General features: G+C 29.9%; 2 protein-coding genes across 2 annotated transcripts; one reads left to right on the top strand and one right to left on the bottom strand.

Annotated features, from left to right (window-relative positions):
- Positions 1-5,745: 5,745 nt before the first annotated feature.
- LOC108339485 (auxin-responsive protein SAUR68) lies at positions 5,746-6,398 on the bottom strand. Its single transcript, XM_017576613.2, has one exon. It carries the CDS (start codon positions 6,346-6,348, stop codon positions 5,893-5,895), a length of 456 nt encoding a protein of 151 aa, XP_017432102.1. The 5' UTR covers positions 6,349-6,398; the 3' UTR covers positions 5,746-5,892.
- Positions 6,399-15,048: 8,650 nt separating this feature from the next.
- Positions 15,049-16,733, top strand: LOC108338936 (expansin-like A2). The gene is made up of 5 exons (XM_017576017.2): positions 15,049-15,290; positions 15,401-15,510; positions 15,639-15,817; positions 16,158-16,290; positions 16,379-16,733. Exons 1-5 carry the CDS (start codon positions 15,176-15,178, stop codon positions 16,622-16,624), a joined length of 783 nt encoding a protein of 260 aa, XP_017431506.1. The 5' UTR covers positions 15,049-15,175; the 3' UTR covers positions 16,625-16,733.
- Positions 16,734-24,015: the final 7,282 nt, after the last annotated feature.

Genomic DNA, 24,015 nt, shown 5'->3' on the forward strand with positions numbered 1-24,015 from the left:
CTGAGTTAGAACCCATGTGTCATTGTCTTGCAGAGCTTTGATCTCTCTCTACATGGCCTCTACCCATTCATTCATGCCTTTTGCCTCACTGTAAGATCTAGGCTCCTTGTTTCCAGTAACAGCCATGGTGTATTTTAGATGCTTTTCTAAAAGATTATCACAACACAACAGATTAGATATCAGGTAAGGAGTTTTAAGACCATTCTTCACAGATAGGGATTGATTGACCTGATGAACATAATCTTTTAGGTAGTCAGGGGTTTTTCTGGATCTGTTAGACCTTCTTTGCAATTGTATATACTGACTGTCTCCTGTACTGTCACTGCTGTCTTCATCAGCAATGAGTTGTTGTGCCTCTTCTTGGTCAGCAGCATCCAATTCGGCATATATGTCATCATCAGTGTGACAGTGATCTTTTAGAAGATCACTGAGAGAGTCAGCTTTGTCCCTTCCACTATCTGAATTTGTACTGCTGTCTTGCAAATTTTTGTAAGGTAAAATGTCTTCATGGAAGACAACGTTTCTGCTTATAAGAAGTTCCTTGGTGTTTCTGTCAAGTACAAGATAACCTTTCACACCAGTTTTGTAGCCTAGAAAAATATCCTTTCTAGCTCTTGGGTCAAGTTTGCTTCTATTATGCTCAAGAGTAGAGACAAAACATAAACATCCAAAGGTTTTGAGGTTTAAATAGGTAGGGGGCAAGTTATAGAGCAGATCATGAGGGGTTTTGTTATTAAGAATGGGAGTAGGCAACCTATTTATAAGGTAGACAGCATGACTAACCGCATAGGACCAGTAAGCATTGGGTACATTAGCTTGAAAAAGGAGGCCACGAGTAACATTTAGAATGTGTTGGTGTTTCCTTTCAACAACAGAGTTTTGCTCATGAGTCTCAACACAGCTCCTTTGATGATTGATGCCATGTAATTTATAGAAATCCACACACTTAAATTCAGGACCATTATCAGACCTAATAGTCTTAATCCCTTTGTTGAACTGATTTTTAATTTTAGCAACAAAACTCTGCAGCAAATCTCTAGTTTGGCCTTTATTATTCATCAAAAAAACCCATGTGTGTCTACTATAGTCATCAACTACGGTGAGAAAATATTTATGACCATGAACAGAGATAGTATTAAAAGGACCCCATATATCACAGTGCACAATATCAAAACATTTAGCTGTAGTAGAAGTACTTTTCAGAAAAGACAGTTTTCGTTGTTTAGCATAATGGCAGGTATCACAAACAGTATTAGTACCTAATCTATCATAGGGGAAATTCTCGCATATTTGTTTTATAACCCTGTCCCCTGGATGGCCTAATCTATAGTGCCACAGGTTTACATCAACATTCTTAAAGGAAAAAGCAGTCTTGGCAATATATCTTTGATCGGGTTTAGGAAAAGCCTGCAGATAATAGAGCCCTCTCCAACAGTTAGCATATCCAATCATCTTCAATGTATGGTTCTCCTTTATCTGGCAAGTCTTAGAGGAGAAAGTCAGACTGCAATTCAAGTCTTTAATAAGACTTTGAACTGAGATCAAATTGAAATAAAACTCAGGAATATATAAAACATTGAAAATGACAAAGTCCTCAGAGAATTGTACAGTACCAGCATGTTTAGCAGTGAGGGTAGTATTGTTTGGTAATCTTATAGAAATAGGTTTAATTTGATAAAAGGTGATAAAATTCATTTTATCATGTGTCACATGATCTGTGGCACCAGTATCTATTATCCAGGAAAAATTACCTTGCTTATTTTCAGTGTCATTCCTCTGAACTTGATTGACTTTGTGAGTTGGCTCATCATCTTTGTCTATCACTCGGAGAAGCTTCTGCATCTGTTCTGCAGTGATAGAGTTAAAAATATTGATGTTATTTGTAGGTTGTGTTCTCTGAATCCCATCTGGTTCAATGGTGTTCTGGCAAGCATTGGCAGAACTCCATTCATTCTTTCTGTCTTGACTGCCCTCTCCTTTCTTGTACCAAGGTGGATACCCATGCTTAGAGTAGCACTCATCAACTGTGTGGTTCATCTTGTTGCAATAGGAACATTGTTTTCCATAGTTAGGATTTCTACCTCTTCCTCTTCCTTGACCACGGAACCCAGAGCCCCGTCCTTGGCCTTTCCACTGATTGTTTCTGTCAGTACCACTGGCCAAAACTTTAGCATCAGCTGAGCCATGCTTCTCTTGTCTCTCTTGTTGCATAATAAGAGAGAAAACCCGATTGATATTTGGAAGGGGATCCATTAAAAGAATCTGTGTTCTAACAGTGTTGTAGGAGTCATTCAATCCCTTTAGAAAACATATCACATGCTTCATTTCTCTATACTTCAAGAAGACTCTTGAAAGATCACAGCTGCATGGTATCTTGCATGTGCAGGTGGGTATGGGTCTCAAGAACTCCAATTCCACCCACATGATCTTTAAATCAGTGAAGAATTGACTCACTCCTCTTTCCCCTTGTCTAATGGAGTGTATGTCTTGAAGTAAGTCCGAAATCTTGAAATGGTCACCCTTGGAAAATCTTTCTTTCAACTCATCCCATAATTCTTTTGCTTCTTCCACGTATATAACACTCTCAGCAATTTGTGGGGAAAGAGTCTTTGTTATCCAAGATAATATCATCATGTTGCATCTTTCCCATGCATCATACAGGGTGTCATCTTTCTCGGGTTTCTTTATGGACCCATCAATGAATTTTACTTTGTTCTTGGAAAGCAAAGCTCTTCTCATGCTTCTGCTCCAAGAGGAGTAGTTGTTCTCGCTCAAAGTTTGTGTGATGAGAGTGAGACCCGGGTTCTCACCCGGGTGTAGATAGTAAGGGCTGGATGGGTTGTTGAACTCACCCTGTTGCAAGTAGTAAGTACTGGATGATTGACCCCCCTGTTCCATGAAGGCTAAGGATGTAAGAAATAGCCCAAGAAGGTATCAAGAATATCAGCAGAGGCAGCGGAAGCAGAGCAGGTACTAGACCTGCTCTGATACCATATTAAGCTGAGGCCCAAAATGGTGTGCACAGGAGGGCGGCCCAATAACTCATGGCAGGTGATGTGGGTAAATCCATCTGAGTGGGAGACTCGAGCAAACGTGGCAAAAGCTCCTACGCGAGAGAGGAGAGAGAACGGAGGATCCAGAGAGTTCTTCCCTGAAGACTGAGAAGGCTGGCGACGGTGCGGCGGTCCGGCGGCCTTAAAGGCGTCGGACGACGATGGCACAGAAGAGAAAAATGAAGAGGGCAAGGAGAAGAGTAAGTAAAACAGAACCTTTCTTGCTTTCTATTTACTGTATTATGTTATTGTGTTACAATGTATGGAAAACGTAAAGAGGAGCTCTATTTATAGAGCTCTGGTAAACAGAAAACAGCAAAAATAATAAAAGAAATTAAGACCTAAAAGAGTATGGATTTCGGTCCATTTTACAGTAGAGGATCTATTTGATTCTCAACATCTTTTAATATTTCTATATTTCTTTTTTAATTTATCTCCTACCTACCATTAATCAGCCTACACCGAGTTTCAAAAATTTTATAGACAATCTCCATCGAAGTGATTTTGACATAAAGACTAAATTTGGTTCACCACCACACAAAAGTAATATAAAAATTATTTTTGTGCAGTAATAAATTTAACATAATTTTTGTGTAATAATATATAGTTATTCATTTTGATTACGACTAAATAGAGTTATATATTCCATGCAAACAAACAAATGGCAAGAACACATGCAACAGAGTGAATCGTTTTCGAATTATCAATGTGTAATTCGTTTATTGATAGATTTGTCCATAGCAAAATGAATTCAAAGAATACGTTAGGATCAAAAAACGAACGAAGATGTTCAGTAGCTGCAAAGCAAACGTTGGTTGGTTGGTTCAGGAAGAAGATCAAAGGACGATTGGCATCGAACGGTAGCTATGAACATCAAGACAGCTTCTTCCAGATCCTTAGTTACGTTTCTCTGTATCAACGTTATCACGTACTCCATTAACGTGGCTTCGCAAGGCAACGTTAAAGGCACGTTGCTGGAAAGACCAAACTCTTCTTCTGCCAACTTGAAAAGCTCTCTGAAAATGTTGTTTTTCAAATACAGTAATGGAAGCACGAAGCGCTTCTTATCCATGCTGTATACGACAAAGTGACCCTTTTCAGCCTTCGTCCACACGCTGCAACCTTCTGCTGTTGCTGCATTTTCTTCAGTCTTTGGCCAGACAAGTCTCTTCCTTTGGTACTTTGTAACCTCTTTCTGCCACTTCCATGCCATTTGGATCATCTTCTTTGAACTAATCATATTCTTTCCAATTTACTTTCTACGATGATGAACTATAAGATTCGTTGGTTCTTTATATAATCTCAGGTTCACAGACAGTTTCTTGAATGCTGCTGATATTGTGCCTGCTAGCGAAAGCATGTGACGTGAACACGAAAATGTAGCAGAATAGTGATTTACAAGGGTGCATGCATGCATGGAGTTTGAGGTGGTCGAGTATGTCCCAAATTTATTTGTGATGTATGCAATATTTGTGACTGGCCACTTGCAACATGGTTTATTGGATTGGAGAAAGGACAGAATGGTGGGCAAGAACGAGAGGAAAAATGAACATTATTGTATTTAGTTTGGAGCATGTGGTCATGACTTTAATTGTGAAATTTGTAGGCATTCGCCGACTTATGGACAAGTGAGAGTGATTATGGAGCTGGGCCAAATGGAAAAGGCAAGAAAACGGGACATGTTGGATCTTAATTGTTTCTGAACTGTCTCCCACGACATTTTCATGGCTAAATCAAATGCATACTTTGGACTACTTTTTCCAGCTTTCACTGTATCAAAACTTAACAGTATAGTTCAGTAGACTCACGTTGATCTAATAATTGTACAACATTAGTGTCCACTTGTTCTGTGTGGGAGGCTAAGCTCCACGACATGTGTGTATTCGTGAATCCTGTTTCAGGGCAAGCAAATTAACCCTTTCAAGTTCACTTTCTTGGTATAATATTAGCTTGTTTAGTTCTATATAATGTTATTAAATCTTACAATTAATTAATACGTATCAGAATCAAAGCAACGTAATACAGCATGGTAACTGAATTTTTTTTAGTTTTGTTTTACTTTATTCTTTGTTTAATTTGAAGTGTTTCGCGTATATCGGATTTATAAATGCAAATTGATTTAATTTTCACAATTCCTATTTCTAATTATCCACGCTATTTAATTAGATAACTATATATTTGTCCGTATTTTACCGTCATGGCCAGAATTCATATTCATTTTTTTTAGATACTGATGTATCAATTTGTTAAATTCTATCATCAAATTAACGTATGATCAACTGTAACGTAGGTTTTTTCGGCTTGATCAACAAATTATCTTGGAATACTGAACATTGATATTTCTAATCTGTACAAAATAAATTGATATGCCAAATTATATGGAAACATACCATGTGGTTTTCTTATTTGTCAAAAAGAGTAACCATAACATAACACATTTTACATTACATCCATTTGATACAAAACATAAGGATAAAATAAAAGTGTAAATTTTTATATTTTTTTTGAGAAAGTAAAAAGTAAAAAGATGATAATATCAAATGTAAAAAAGTTAGGTCCGTAAAGAATCCTTACTAAAAAATGAATGATGCGGAAGTAGACTTTTTTATACACCTATATATCTATGGCTGTAACCTTAAGACTGGTTGAAAAGATAGGAAAAAAGAGGAAGTTCTGAAGCATATTCGGGAAATTGTTCTTCAAATCTTCGATTCGCTATCATATTTAATTACAAAACTGGTTCCGAAGCATCACAGAAAATAATGGAGATTGTACAAGACTTGAATATCTATATTTGTAATCTTCATTTTGTATACACAAATAATATATGAAAATGGCTTCAAAAGCCATAAATAATCATCTGCCCGTTGCTCTGCATAAGACCATTGCTACGAGAAGAAGATGATGACGATGAGGATGCCAAGTGGTGACACGTAATCATTGTAGTGATCAAAGCCTTCTCAACATCTTCGGAAACATGTTCACGAATCAACGAGATTACGTACTCCAAGAAGACGCTATCACAAGGTAACGTAATGGGTCCATCAGACGGTAAACCAAACTCCTCTTCCGACCATTTCAGAAGCTCTTTGAACACGCTGGTGGTGAGGTACTTTATGGGAACCACGAATCGCTTATGATCGACGCTGTAAACCACGAAGTGACCCTTGTTTGGTGTTGAAGAATGAACACGATCAAGATTCTGCTGCCTGGGGTATGAAATTCTCTTGCGTTTTCCCGCAGCCATTTTCTGCCACTTTCTTGCCATTTCAATAAGCCTCTTTGCACTAATCATGATGTAGAAATTCTGCGAGGAGTGTAGTGTTAGAAGGTGCTGTGCAAATTGATATCACAGGTTCTGGTTTTTATATTCAGGAAATCAGACAGCAGCATATGGTAGTGTTGTGCTGATATGGTGCATGGCCACGTGTTATAATGTTCAAACCACATAACATGAATTGGGCTTGTTGGTGATTATATGTTCGGTCTAGGACACATAATATTGATGACAATTTTTAAAAGTTGGCAGAAAAAGCTACATGGTAGATCGTTTTCGTAGTCGAAGGTGTACAGGAACCGTGAATTAACGTTTTAGATAAAATCCTGAAACGAAGGATTTGGCCGGGAGGTAACATATACCTGAATAATGCAATGCAAATATAGTTTATAATGTAATAGAGTTTTGTAAGATGCATGAATGTGAACAAAAAACAAAAAAGTAAAACAGTTACAGGTGTATCAAAGTTTTTAATGCATCAAATGTTTTGTCTGGTATTGATGACTGTGCATGGCTGATTGTTTAGATAAAGGGAGGCACACATACACAACTTGGATGATAATTGTGGCACAAGTTTTTTTCCCATGCAACGTATTCTCACAATGGAAGACAAAGTTTTAATGTTTCAGACTCTCATATCTATACGCATTATTATTAAATTAAAAGAGCTTTGTTTTAGATCAAAACTAAATTTTATCATTCTATATAACGTTCTGGATAAGAATCTTGGATAATATATGAGATATTTTTTCTTCGCAAAATTCCCATTTTAAATATTGAACTATATAGAAAAAGGGAAACGAGAACAAGAAAAGAGTTATAAAAAAAACAGACTTAAGTGTTTCCGTAGAGGTCTTTCTGAAGAGACTTTTTTCTAACACAATCATCAAATAATTATATTAAATAAAACCACCTACGAATATTTTGATATTTATGTGTGTTCTTATAATTGATAAAAAAAAATTAATTTTGGTATTAGCAACGAATAATAATTTCACCTATTGCAATTTTGTTTATTTATTGCATTAAAGTTTTCTACTTTAATACCAAATAACAAAAATAATTTCTTTAGCTCATACTGAAACACTCATGATCAAATTAATCTACTGAAATGGACATATATAAGAACTTCTTGATAGAAAAGAATAAAAAATAATAAATTATATTGATATAGATGGTGATCATACCGAAATCTTCCATGATACGTGGAGAGTGGCTTTAATGTTCTTGAAAATTGGAATGAGTTTCTTCATGGAAAAAATATCTACTTACAAAAGACTTTCTAATGCTTGAAGAATGGTTGTATTTATAGAATTAAGAGTCATGAACCTATATTATCATTCAAAATTTCTTGAAGAATGACTGTATTTATAGAATCAAGAGTGATGAATCTATATTATCATTCAAATAATATTTACCTTAAGAATATAATAACATTAGTTAATGATAAAATATCTCATCATAAATAATAACATAATATCAAATTGTTGAGATTATATATGATATGTAAATATTATTATTATTTAAATAGAGTCGGTTTGAGCCATTTCAAGATAAAGAAACTTAATAAATTTTATTGAATGGTGCTCTTTATTATATTTAGTGGATCAGGTAAAAATAAATGGCAAAACAAAAGCATGATGTGTATTATTAGATTGAATCATTACAAAGTAAATAAAATACGTTCACGGGAATATATAAAATACTATACAAGGTCCAAGTTTGAAGCTTGATTTCTGCATAAAAATCCAAGTATCTGAAAACATTAACTCAGCCTCACCTCAATTGAAACCAAACCTTCTTGAATGAGAATGAAATTCACTCAAGTTAAATTCACTCATACGAGTTCTTGATAGTGAGAGTTATCTTTTGTCGAGATATCTGATACTTAAATTAATAAGAGTTTAAAAAAAATTGATTGATATTTATAAGTTTTCTTAAGCTTTCACATAAACTGATTATGTTACTTTATAATAAAAATATTATCGAATATTATAAGAGTTGTTTGGATAAAAGCATAAGAATATTCCAAATATTTTAGAGATTCTTCTGATATAACCAAATTACAACAAACCAAACAACTTTCCATAAGATTATACTTTTAAATGACAAGTAACGAAACCCTTGAAATGTCGAAACAGTTGTCATTTTCGATTGCAAAGGCACTTCAATTCTATACCAATTCAAACATAATGGCCATAGTTTCGTTTAAGATGGAAGAAAATGTTTGGTCGACTCTACTCTTTCGTCATTGTATCTCGGGTAATACAGTAATAATATAAAATAGAATAAAAGGAATAAACTATAAAATAAACTATAATATAATTTTATTAAAAGAAAGATTGTTAGGTTTTATATGAAAGACACTGAAAAGATTTAACATCAACGAATCATGAACAATTTTATATAAAAGATCAAGACCTTATTTTAAATCTAAAATTTTAAGATAATAAATTTATGTATTATTCTACTTATATTTATTTATTTTTATTTAATACCAGACTTCTAACTTATTGAATTCCTAACAATTTTAATTTCAAGTGTAGATATAAATCTATTGTTTTAATTTTGATTTGAGAGTGATATTTTACCATTGATGTTGAATTTCTCCTGCTTTTCCCAAAAAAAAAATAACAATGTATAGATTCTCATATTATTATCTAACTTACTAGTTTAAATACATAAAGATCAGACCAATAATTAATATTTAATCATTAAATTATGAATTAATCACGTACTTAGATAGTAAATATGTTTTCTGATTAACAAATACATTATCACACTCCTAAATAAGTGGGAGAAAAATTTTACCAAAATTTAAGAGTTCGTAATGTCTGATATAAGAGATACAAATAAGAGATCGAATATAGCATATATGATTATTAACTTATTTTCTAAGTATTTATAAGTTAATAAAACTCTCAATTATAAGAGTATGTAATAAGCCCACCTATATTATGCGGAATAAAGAATTGTAATACTTGTGTATTAAATGGTGACGTTTTAGAATTCTGAAAATGACTAATAATGTAATGTTAAGAAGTCTCGAAAAGTTGACTAGAACAATTATGTTAATTATTATGATTTAGATAATTTATATATCTTTTAAAAGTTTTGAAATTCCATTATAAAGTAGAAATATATTATAATAGAGAATACTATAAGATTAATTCCAAATATTTTGATGAGGACGATATAATACAAATTTGCATAAAAATTTGAAAAAAAAAAGAGAGAGAACAAGAAGAGTCAAACATTTTGGAAATTTATGACTAAATTAAGTTTATTGAGCCACAGTAAAGCTTTTACTATTAGAAAAATTCACTAAGCCAATAAATTTAATTAAATTAACCTTGAAGGCAAATTAAAGATGAAAATATTTTAATTTCATATTGTGTAATTTTTAACATAAAATTGTATTCCAAATTATATTATTCGTAATATAAAATTGTATTTTGGATTGTGTGACTCAAAAAAAATTTATATATGGAATTGTATTCTAAATTTATATTATAAGTTATACAATCCGTTGTATTTTATATTACACAATCTGTAATATAAAATTACATTTTGAATGGTTCAATCTAAAATACAATTTACATTTTGTTTCAAATTTATATTATGGATTGAATAATCTAAAATGTATAAAATTAATATTTTTAAATTTTGAATTGTGTAAAACAAAAAAAATGTTACATTGTCATTTTCTATCAATTTCAAGGAGGTATAATTGAAATTTTAAAAAAGACAGGAGTCAGAAAGAAAACATGGGGTGCAGAAAGAAAACATGGAGTATAGGAAGAAATTCCCATTTCCTTTAAGGGAGTTGCTCCCTCCACCCCCACACATCTCTTCCTCCACCTCCCCTTTACCTTTTTGCCCCTTCCTCCACCTTTCCTTTACTATTTTGCCCCTCAGTAAAATTTTATTTTTAAAATTATTGTTTTTTAATTTTATTCATTTATAACATATTTCACTGATAACCTACGTAGTTCCTTGTATGAGTAAAATATTTTTCTGCAAAGCTTGGTGATCGTGAAAAGAATTATCAAGCAATCTTCCTCTTGTTCTCGGTGCAGTGCGTTTATGGTGTAGTGTCCTTGTCGTGGTTCCTCTCCAGGTACGTAGTCATAATTCTTCCTATAATTCTAAACCCTAAACCCTTCCCATACTTCCAATAATCCTTTGAATATCCAAGCCTATAATCCTTGCATAAGCCGCAAAACGTAGTAAAATAAAAACGAAACGTAAAAGGAACAACGGATGACATCCTTCAACGGATGTCAACATCCGTTTAAGGCGAAACGGATGTCGACATCCGTTTTGCCTTAAACGGATGTTGACATCCGTTGAAGGATGTCATCCGTCTAGAGGCAGTGTTCCTTTTACGTTTCGTTTTTATTTTATTTGTTTATTTTATTTACAGTAATTTATATTTAAATTTATAATTTTAAATGTTATATATGGTAAGAAGAAAGAAATGGAGAAATAGAAGTAAAAGGTTGATGAGGCTTGAAGAGAAAATGATAAACGAAAATGGAGAAAAGGAGAAGAAGCTTGACGGAAGAGAGAAAGATAAACGAAAATAGAAGAGAGGAAGAGGTGCAGAGGGAAGTAAATCAGAAGTTTGAAATAAATTAAAATATTAAAATAATAAAAATAAAAAATTTTAACTTTTGAGGATATAATTGTCATTTTAGAAGGATATAATTGGCATTTTAGAAAATTGGGGAGGTGGAGGAAGAGACGTGTGGGGGTGGAGGGAGCAACTCCCTTCCTTTAATGGGTAGCCCTTCAGAAAATATTTGGGCCAACCGATCTTATCAGAGGATTGGGGTTATATCTAGTGGCTAAGAAGAATTCATTATAATAAAAACATATATCATTGTAATTTTGGTTTTTTTTTAGCTTATGCTGAACTGACTTTTATCATGACCGAGAATTTTTCACAGATGATGAAAAATAAATTAATCTAACAACGGATAAATAGAAAATACGAAAGATATTAGTTATGATTTAATAAGCATTTTCTTTCTGTTAACATATTTAATCTTCTGAAGTTTATAACCATTTAAAAATAAAATTTTGGCATTTTCAAAATATTTTAAAAAATGTGCCACTATTATAATAAAATGAACTAAAAATCGTCAGTGCAACTATATTGCAGTGACTTGTCATTATTTTATTGATCATTGTTAATCCTGTTTTATTTGATATCTCGGTAATGAGAAATTAGTTCAACGTCGATAAAAAAAACAATATATTAAATAGATGTTTTATCTACAAATGACGTTTCAACCTTTAGGAAGTAATTACTGAGATATAAAAATAAAAACGGATTTTGAACTATTATCTTTTACAGAATAACTAATAAGGCCCAACTATATGATGTTTCAACTTCAACTTTAATTGGGTCATTTTTAGTTGTGTGGTCAATCATAAGTGCTGAGAGAATATATTTAAGTGATTTAATAATTTTTAATTATATTTTTAATAATAACTTACTTATAAGATATTTTAATTATATTTTGAGTATATACGAGAATATGTAAGTTATTTAAATTATTTATCACAGAACAAACCTACATCTGAATAATAAGGATATGTGTAAGATTATTTTATGACATACAAATTAGTGTTAAAAGATAAAAAAAAATACCAATTGTATAAGCAAATTGACGTAGAAAAAAGAGAGTCAATTATATACCCAGGTTTCAATAGACACTAGAGATTTATCCATTAGGCCTTGTTAACTTGAAGAGATTTTGAGGAGAATAATTGAAGGGATTTGAGAAGATTTGAAGATAAATTTTTTTGTTGTTTATTTGAATGAATTTGGAGGTAAATTATAGTGCATTTGAAAGTAAAATTTGTGAGAATTAGTGTAAGATTTTATTGACGTGACAGATTAAAAAAATTTACTTCCAAATTCACTCTCATTTACCTCCAAATTCACTCAAATAAACAATAAAAAACTTTATCTTCAAATGCTCTCAAATCTTCTCAATTACTCTTGCACAAATTCATTCAAGTGAACAAGGCTTTAGTATTTCTTGTTTTAATGTTGTCGCCAATTGTGTGTAGCAGAAAAGAAAAATAGACAGATTGTATTTAGTTTTTGTTAAATTGATTATCCCTATTATTTGTGCACCTATCACAGAGTGTTGTTGGGTCACTTGTTTGTGTTTTCTTTTTCTCAAGTTTTTCAATACATTTCATTTAAATTAAATATTTGTGAATAGTAAAATGAGTTAAATTAAATATTTGTAAACAGTTAAATAATAAATATAAATAATAAGAGATAAGGCTAATAAATAAAAATTATTACAATAACATATTCGTAAATAATTTTGATTTGGTGAGTTGTATAATGACGGATGGTAAAATAAATTTAATCAATTAAATTTCTTATTAAGATTAAAATAAAACTGATACAATGTTAAAAAATAATTTTAATTCTAATTTAACTTTTGCTAAAAAATTGAATTTAAGTTTGAATGAATTTTATCGGTTAATAAAATACATTTATTTATTTATTTATATATTTATATACTATAATTGATTTTAATTATTAAAATATAAATAAAATGAATATAATTTTAAAAGATAAATTTTAATTCTAATTTACTTTTTGTTAATAAATAAGATTTATTTCAACTCAACGTTACAAAAATAAGTGTCTAACACTAATTTATATTAACAATTCAATAGCTATAGCTGATTGAACAACAAATTCAATAAACAATAAATTTTATTAAAATAAACACAAATTTATGATTTTGATATTTTGAATTTAAAGTCTAGCTCAACTTACCAATTTAGTTTATAAAATTGAGTTAGACTTAGCATTAATATTAAATCATGAAATTAGAATTTATTCTAATAAAATTTTTATTTTATGAGGTCTATTGTTTTAATTGCTTCATGAATCACTTATTAATGTTTAATCTAATATTAAAAATGTAGATGTCTTAATTGTGAAAAAAGTGTGTTAGAGTATATAAATGAGTAAAAAACTTATATTACAAATTAATTTTATAAAATGAAGTAAAACTTAAAATTATTTTCTTAACATTTTTTTCTACAAAATAATTTATAAAATAAAGTCTAAATTCACTTAAATAGACACATTTATCTTAAACTTAATAGATTTAATATCTTCACCTTTTATTTGAATAGGTATTCTACCTTAAAATGATGGTATCTCTTGCCTAATCATAGTTTTTATTTTCCTGTTCGGTCTAATTTCTTTCACTGATTTGGCATTTACCCCCTAAAAAGAAGAGATGGTGAAATTTGTGAAAATGAAAAAGGATGGTGATTAGGTGAAGATGTTATTGAAGAACAAGAAGCCAAAAAAAAGTTACGAAATGATTTAGTAGGCACATTATATACTTTCTGAGATATATTTGGAAGAAAATAGACCGAATCAGAGATATTATCGACTTTGGTTCTATTCTTATTTTACTTGCCAAATGCCATTCATGAACAACCCAACAACAATCATTTCCCATCACTACCTTCTTAAAACCTTCCTTTCTTTCTGTCTTCCGGAACGCTCTACGCGGAAACCTTTTCAAAAAAATAAACAACATGCCACCTTACCTCGTTTTCTGTCATTTCCTCATTTGCTTGTTTTTTTACCCACATAAATTTTTTAAATATTAAAATTTATTTTTTATAATTATTTTACTTTTATAATATATATAAAATGAATATAAATATGTATCATTTTATTATTATTTTTTTTTCTTCTACCTATATTTGCCGCTAACATCTTCATTCTCATCTCTCAGTGATGGACAGCTGTAATAAACCATGTAGCCACCCACGGTCTTGTTTGTTCCCTTCACAATGTGTGATTAATAAGCATTGACCATAGGCACTTAGGTTACAAAACTAATTAATTAGTCAGTTAACTAATTAAACCATTTATTTAATTGAATGATGCAATTAATAAATAGAGATAATTTAATTCAAATTACTTAAAAATTTATGAGAAAGATAAACATGAATTAAGTCTAAATTAAATAAATCATTGTCTTTTATCTTGAATCTTCCAAACTTAGTCGATTTGTCCCACACTAAAAGGAAAGCAAGAATTTGGATTCTTTACTAATTTTTCTGTGATCAGCCTCTAATGTGTCGTTACGCGTAACACAGCATCCATTAATTTGCATCTTATTCGTAACCCTCATCAATTAATTACAAACCACTGATTAATTTATGAAAATCAGTGTAATCAGAAGACAGTAAAAGAAAACCAGCGGAAGTGTGAAAAAGGTTTTGGCAGCAAAAACATTATGATACCTCGTAATCAATCGATGTCCATCTCCGTCTATAGTAACAGTTAAAAAGAAAGAGAAGAACACGTCGTAGCAGTCACCAACAACAGCTGTTTGATATTGGCGCATAGAGATATGCAGAGTCGGTGAGTGCTGTCAGAAAGTGGCCCCATTTACTTTCTTTCTGCTGCCGCGTTAAGTAAGTGCGTTTACCCTTTTTCTCATTACCAAACATGACTTTAATCTATATATAATTCTATTTTCAATTCAATAAATTTATTACTTTTGTATAATATTCAATTTTAATAAATTTATAGTGTTCATCTTTCAAACTCAGATTTTCAAACAGATTCATCCTTATCAGTTACAAAGCCCTTTTGAGAAATCTGACGTGTGACCAATTTATCGGTATTCCTCTCAAACTTTCCCTATATATATATATATATATATATATATATATACGTTCTTCCCCTTCCTTTCTCAACCAACCACTTCAACTTACTGAGTCATCTCAGAACGATAAAAAATCCAACACATTGCATACTGTAACACACACATACATGGCTTTCCTTCTTCTCTTTCTCCTCTCCCTTCTCGCTTCTTCTGCCACTGCCTGCGATCGCTGCCTGCATCAGTCCAAGGCTTCCTATTTCTCCAAAGCTTCTGTTCTTTCATGTAACCACATTCATTCGTTCATCTATTCATTAGTGTTGTAATCGCCTTCGATTTTCATCTCTAACCAGGCCAAATAGAATGATCTTATGTGAATTTTGTGTATGAATCAGCTGGGGCATGTGGGTATGGGTCTCAGGCACTGGACTTCAGTGGTGGAAACCTTGCAGCCGGTGTGGCCTCTCTCTTCAAAGACGGAGCCGGTTGTGGTGGCTGCTTTCAGGTTTGTATGCAAATCAGAAGGACCATGTATATTCATTAATTATAACTATTATTATCACTGTCATCAGTAATGTAATGTAAGTAATTAACATTTTTGTTTTGTAATCAATGGATGGCATGTTAATACAGATAAGATGCAAGAACCCAAGTGTTTGCAGCAAACTGGGTACTACGGTGGTGTTGACTGATCTCAATCGCAACAATGAAACTGACTTTGTGCTCAGCAGCAGAGCTTTCTCAGGCATGGCTCAGAAGGGCAAGGGCAAAGAAATATTGAAACTTGGCATTGTTGACATTGAATACAAGAGGTAGGCTTAAATCACTTCAGTTTTAGATAAAGTTTTATCCTTTTCCCTTTGTTCTTCTTTTCCTTTTCCCTTGCTTTGCCAGCGGTTTTGGCCTGTCCCCACTCCCCACCTACCGGCCCACCCACCACCTATACAGAACAACCATGGTGGACCAACCTTTAATATTGTGAATCCCTACCTCAATCATGTGCCACTGTAATGATAGTAACGGTCTAATGTCTTTTTTATGACCCAATGTCAATCTTAATCTATTACTTGGCTTTAGCCAAGTGGAAGTAATTAGATAAGATGAGGTTTGAAAGAACGCTGACTCTTTCTTGATGGGTGTTTGATGGAGCAGAGTACCCTGTGTTTACAAAAATCAGAATTTGGCGGTCCGTGTGGAAGAATCAAGCAAGAAGCCAGATTATTTAGCAGTAAAATTTTTGTACCAAGGAGGTCAAACAGAGATTGTGGGCGTTGATGTGGCTCAGGTGTGTTGTCAGACACAAAACATTATCAGTATTTTGTTTTTTGATTGAATAAGATTTTGTTAACGTTGGTTGCAATTTTGATTATTAGGTGGGGTCTGCGAATTGGAGTTTCATGAGCAGAAACCACGGTGCAGTGTGGGACACGAGTAGGGTACCAAAAGGTGCATTGCAGTTTCGTTTTGTGGTCACAGCAGGGTATGATGGGAAGTGGATTTGGGCAAAGAAGGTTCTACCTGCTGATTGGAAAAATGGTGTGATATATGATTCTGGGGTTCAGATAACAGACATTGCACAAGAGGGTTGCTTCCCTTGTGATGATTCCACCTGGTCATGATTCATTGCAACTCTATATAACCTACCTACACATACACACATACTCTAAGTCATACTGAGAAATCATGGAGTAGCTTAATTCAATAAAATTTTTAAAACATTCTTATTTCTCTCTACTTCTTCACTTTCTATTCTTTCTTGTGTTCTTGTTGTAAGTTGCAGCCAGCCAAAATGATGATTCTTTTTTACTTTTTCATTCTTTTGGAATATACGATTTACATTTTGACAGCATCTTTTAGATGAGCATAAGAGGTATTATTCTTCAACCATTAACTATGACTAGTTTTTTCGGGGCTGAAAAAACGCGTTAAAACTAAGTTTTCTTTAACCTTCTTCTGGGAGCGTAAAATCTCCATTGCAATGGTTCGATGCCAATCTGCTTATAGCAATATGAAATGAACTTCATATAGGAAAATTAGTGACAGAATTAGACACAAAACTACCATACTAACTATCGATATAAAATATGGAAACAAAAATCACCTGAGTAAAAGCATAATTGTTCTGAGTTACCTTTCAAATTCTGTCATTTTCATCTTTTCCTTCTTAAATAAGTTGTGGTAACGTTTCTATATAAAATCCAGAGATGTATTGTTCAGAGGATTGATTTATTGCACACTGTTTTCTGTTTTCTGGTTTTCATTTATTCAGTTTCAAAACTAGTTGTAGATTTTGTACAAAACAACAACTCTTGTGAAATCAGCGGGAGATAAAAAGAAATAACCTAAATGTATAATGGGAGTGAAGAGAAAACGGTAGAATAAAAAAATGGGAGTGCGAAGAGAGAAAAACGGGTACAAATAACATGGGCCGTACCATAGTCAGATACATTCAATTTTGGGAACGTAAGACTCATGATGATGAGTGAGTTAAATTAATTGAACTCTAAAATTACACTGAATAGAAAATTAATTGAATTAAATTATTTTTTCTTTTAACAAATTAAACCGAATTATTATTTAATAATCATGAAAAAAAATAGATAAAAAGGAAAAAATTATCATTACTACAAAATATAGATTCTCCCATAGGTAATAAAATTAAAAATATCAATTTATCGTACTTACCTCTCACACTCAAAAGATTAATCAAACTCGCATCAAAATTTAATGCAGCCTTTAACTCACAACTAACTTTAATTCAAAATATTAAATTTATAATTTTTTATATATTTGTTATCTTTCTCAATTCAACTTAATAATCCACACTTAATTTTCTCAACAGTTTTCTCAATAAAACTAGTTTTTAATGTATTTAAACCAAATCACCATCTCACAATTTGCTCTTAATAAACTTAATATTATATTTAGTTGTACATAGTTAATTTTCATAGATATTTAATACACATTGTAATTTATACACACAATTAATCCAAAAATCTATATACGAAAGTAAATTCAATTTTCTCTCTGATTGTCCCATTTTTTTTTCGGATCAAAGAGTCGAGATGATAACCATAATATAACATCATCTATCAACTTTTTCTTGTCACATCAAAACTCTAATTGTTTTGGTGTAAAGAGTCAAGATCAACATTCTAAAATTCGATAAATTGTTTGGTTTTGAAAGCTGTTATAAAGTCTAAGTTCTGAGTCTAGTCGTTCGTTTGAATTGTTCAAAAAATACTTACAAAAGACACTTCGATATCAAAGTCAAGTCATCGTTGGTAGTTCATAAATTAATAATGTAGTAAATACATATCACATATCTTCTTACTTCAAGCCTATATTTATAAATTTTGGAGTGAACTTTTGATTAAAATCGGCATAATCATGATTCAATTGTGAATAATCATACTCTACCTTTAAATTGATTAATATTAAAGTTAATTATCCTGACTCATGATTAATCGATTTACTTTCATGTTGACCCGTCTTGATAGCGTCTTGTTCAGTCTTATTAGTAAATGAATATCGTCTTCTACGTGAATGACAAAACAATTATACAATACACTAATAATAATTATTTTTTATTTATAAGAGTTATTTGGTTGTTATTTAATATTTTGGATGTAGATCTATCTTAATCAATGTAGCATATTTAATAAGTTTCTTGACCAACTTATGTGAAAGAAGGATAGTTATAACACTTTAGAGCTTATAAAGCGTGATTGGAGCACTGCCCTCACTATCAGAAGGTGTTTTAATGGCAAAATGTTTTCTCGTACTCGTTCGCAACAAGAAATCTTTAATAGTTGTTAAATGCCGTTGAAATTATGTTTTCTTATTAAAGTTGTTTTTATGGATACGTGTATATAATTCGTGATAATATGTCTTAATTGATGTGTCTTGGTTCATACTTAAACTTCACCTTTATTTAAGTTTGTACTCAGTAAGAAATAATTTTTATGTGGAAAAATATTAAGCATATGTGAATTAAAATTCCAAGTGATAATAAAAATTTAAACTAGGATAGGTTTAGAAATATTTAATATACGTTTCGTAGGGGGTGTAGATAGAAATTATGGATTTGAACTTAAAGGTGGGCTTTCGTTAGGTTAGCTGAAAGTTATAAAATAAGGTGGGTGATCTTAGTACATTAGGGGTGTTGTTGGAGGATTTTCCTATCGTTTTCATATTCAGAACGAAAAGTAGAATCATCATTTTTTTTCCTATATTTTTTCTTCTTCCTTCTTTCCTACATAGAATGGGAAATGGGAAATTATAGATTTCTAATTCTTTGAGTATTTTTCAAGTAAATTCTCTCTTTTTGTATGTTTTCTACTTTTTATTTTGCTGAACATGCATGGAAGTTTTAGTAAGAAAGTGTGAAAGATTAAATTTGAATTTCATATTGAAAATTGAATCATTAGATTTTTATCATTGTTTATTATTTAATCTTTGTTATTGTTTTTTGTACATTTATTTCTTAGAAAATACAAACAACTGTGGATTTCTTTTTAGTGCTAGATAAAGAGAGTCAATGAGTCAGTCAACTCTTGTTTTGTTGCATCAATTACGGGGTTGTCATGTGGAAAGTGACATTAAAAATATGATAAATTATTTCATTGTAAATTTTGATAATATAAAGCGAACGAAGAAATTTGAACATTATACTTCATATATCATTATTCGTTTTTTAAGAAAACGAAAAAATATTACTTACATCTTGATTAAGATTTTAATTATTTTAGTGACTTTGTTAATAAGTATTTAGATCTATAATTGGACAGCTATACCGTTAATTTTCAATACTTAACTAATGAAGGGTTCAGAAACATATTCATGCCGGTAAAAAATAATTCATAATAGTATAAATAGATTAAAAAAAAAGTTCTAAGATATGAATGATTTACTATTTTACTTCTTTTTCTTTTTTGACTTAAATGTTTGCAAATAAGAAAAGACGTTTGCATGGGACCCTACAAAAATATTTTGCAGTCGTGTGTATATATAATTCGATCACTAAAAAATCTTAATTCTGTTGTAGTTATTTTCTTACATTTACCATCCATCTTAGGGTTAGAATATTTTAAAATAAGGTGATCTTCGAAATTATAATAAATTTGGAAAACTTGTTATGTTTTGCTATTTCGTAAAAATTTATTAAAATAAAAAAAATACAAAAGTATATGGACTACATTAAGTTATGATAAAAAAAAAAATTTCACAAAAACATAACTATATATATTATGAGAAAAATACAAAAATATATATATAGAGTTAAAATATTAAACTATTTATACAAATATTTATAAATAAAAATCAAATTAATCAAATCATCATCACATTGTTTTTCTTACGAAAATATAAGAAATTTATTGAAATCTGTTATGATTTCTTATTATTTAAATAATCATAATAATAATAACTTTAATCACTTTAAAAAAATAATTACAAAAAAACTTCATAACTTGAACAACTAAATTAAAAAGAAAAGTTTAAACTTTGAAAATTTTCATTCAAACATCCTCATAATCCCAAAGTAATAGAACAGTGGAAAAAGAAAATGATTATTTCCACACAAAAGATACATAGAGAATAAAATCACTTTCCTTTTTTTTTAACCTCAAAGTCAATTGCAAATAGTAACCCAACAACTTGTAAATAATCAAAATTTTACTTAGTACATAATATTTAATAAAATCAAGTTTCTCCAATTCACAATTTATAATTTTTTTTAACAACTTCTTTACATGTCATTGATAGTTCATATACATAGTCGTATCTATTAAATTAAAAAATCACATAAATTAAAATATTAAACTAATAATAAATTATTTTATTTAATGTTTTTCAATAATTCTTTTAATTTAATTCAACTGCTTACAAGTTATCACATTTATCTTTATTATGCACGTAGCTGGTTAGCTCAATTTGCGCCTGATTCATAGCTTTGGATATATTGTCTCAATTATAGGCATAGATCAAACAAAACTGCCTTTATCGTTTATTTGCATTAAAAGTTATCGGAATGTAATAACAAATATAATTTATTTTCTGATTCTTTTTAATAATTTCGCTTAAGAGTTATATGATATTATTGCTGAGATTTGAATTAGAGGTGAATCACATAAAATTCTTTGGTTCAAACCTTAATACTGTAACTTTTCCCTTTTTTATTTATAATTTGTGACCAAATTATCATAATAGTCAAGATTAAAAAATTAATCAATTAAATTGATAACAATAATGTATTTTAAATAATATTTCCTTTCTCTTTTAAATATTTGTCTATATAATCTTTTACTTGTTTTAATTATATTCATTTAGTCTAAAGTTATTAATGGAAGACACATCATGGGTTGGATCGTCTTAAAAAATTACCACTATATATATATATATATATATATATATATATATATATATATATATATATATATATATATATATATATATATATATATATATAATTAAACTTACCCAAAAGAATGGAATAAAGTTTAATGTGTGGTGTAGTGATAAAACTATATACGCACAATAAAGGGAGCAAATTTAAAACAAGCTAGCTGTCAGTTTTATGCATAATAATAAAGTGTGTTGAGACACTTTGATAATTATTAAAAACCTTTTTTCTATACTAATTTTCTTATATTATTTATATGAGAGAGTAAGTTATAGTTAAAAAACATTAACTCGAATTTGTATAGTTGTTAATTTTTTTCTCATAACTTTTAAGTCATTATATTTCTAATTAACTTTCTTAGAAATGCAAACATTTCTAAAAATTAAATTTTACAAATAAGTTTTTTTAATTTTATTTCTTAACCTAATATTTTGTATGTAACATTTCAAAATTTATTATGTAATATTTTTCAGATATAATATATTATACTGATACTATTTTTTAATTATATCAATATTTATTATTTTCTAAAAATAGTATAAGATATATAATTTAAAAGTAATAATTAATCAAAATTATATATATATATATATATATATAATTAAAATTACATTTTTATTTTCACAAAATTCAAATATAATTTAATAATACTTTAAATAAAAATAAGACTATATAAAATCTTACACTTTATGAAGAAGTTGATTTTACAAGTAGTAATGAAAATATAATTTAATATTAATGAAAATCATGTTAACTCTTAGATGATCTATATCATAAATAATATCTGATTTTGAATTAAATTATAAATTTTTAAAACAAATAATCAATTTTTAATGTGTGTAATTCTGTTATACGGGTTTTACGAATTTTGCAGATTTTTCATTTTGTAAAAAAGCATTTTTAAGAACTTAAAATGGGATAAACAAATTATTTATCGTAGTTGTAACAAAAATGGTTTAAAAATATTACCTCTCAATTTATTCCTACTTTTTAATATATATATTTATTCCAAATTTTATTTCTCGTATATTTTTTCTTTTATTTTATTGACTTTATTTTCTCTTTGGATGATTCGCACACTTCAGCTTATGGGCCAAAAGGATATGACAGGTGATGTCGTGATCCATGTTGGTACGATCAGATTCCATTAATGGAAATTTTAATGCCGAATATCTTTTATCAATCACCTGCTAATTTATCAATTTATATTCTCGGAAGCTGCATCTTGCTAATTTTCATTAATTCCTAAATATTACTCACAACGTAATTAATGCACAAATACAAAAAGGTTATATCGTCTTTATAGATTAATAGTTTTCACTTATTAAAATTATTAATTCATTAAATATTATATAATTCAATATCTTCCGGTTGAATAATGTTTCTTTTCAAAACTTATTTTCAGATTAAAAATTATATACACAAAATTTTATACTATTGTAAAATTGATTGATACCATGATTACGTTAATCAAAATCAAAATATTATTATTTTTTAAAATATATTATCGTGAGTATTTAACATTTTAGTTTTAGTTCATTGTTTTGATGGCATCCAACATCATCTTGTCAAATAAGATATTAGTACACCGTACAATTTTAGGAAGAATTTAACATTTTTTTTTCCTGTTATTAGGACTCATCATACTTTATTTGTACTTGAAGAATTAATATATTATATGATTATAGAAGACGATATGGATCATTAACATCACTAAAACATAAGATCATTTTCTCGACTTTCAACACAGATATAAAACCAATTCCACATCCTAGCTTATGTCTTATAAGGTAAGCTTGAGATATTATCGTCAATTAAGTTGACTTAGTATACACAAATCTATCATCGATGTTTAGAGTAATTAATTAAATGCATGATCAACAATAATATTATAACTAAACAATGTTGAAACTAAGATTAGAGAGAATACCTAAGTCTTTTTCAAGGATATGTATAAATAAAAGTTCAATAAAAATAATATAAATATATAAGTTTTTCAAAGTAAAGAGTTTAATTTATGTCATTTATAAAGGTCATGTGTAGTATCGTTGAAACTTGCGATTAAATATTGATTTAAATATCGAAGTATACCTCCATTTCAATATTGAAACTGAAACAAATTTAAGATCGAAAATTTATCCACAAATAATTTCAAGAAGAAAATTGAAAAAAAAAGTAGAATATTCTATAAATTAAAATTGACTTACTCAAAAGTTAAAGTAAGAGATTATCATAGGCTTAAAAAGGGAACTTCTACAAATCAAATTTTAAATGAGCTTTGTTTCTAGAATATTGGATTCGAAGTGTTTACAATATTTATTGTAAATCCAATCTACTTGATAAAGATTCGTTTACTAAGCTAGTAACAAACTTATGAGTTTTTCAATTTGATTCTAAAGTGTTTGAGTATTCACTGTCAAAATAAAATTAACTCATTAATATTATTAGTGCTGTCAAAATAGGTTACAACCTGCGAGTCAATCCGGTCCACCACAGGTTTGAGCCGGGTTAGGTTTGAAAAAATTATATTTTTTTATACGGGTCAGATTTCAACCTGATTCATTTAAATCCGGCTCACGCGGGTTGAACCCGTGGTGGGCTGGGTTG

The sequence above is a fragment of the Vigna angularis genome, chromosome 5, assembly GCF_016808095.1.
Source record: "Vigna angularis cultivar LongXiaoDou No.4 chromosome 5, ASM1680809v1, whole genome shotgun sequence".
NCBI classification, from domain to species: Eukaryota; Viridiplantae; Streptophyta; class Magnoliopsida; order Fabales; family Fabaceae; genus Vigna; species Vigna angularis.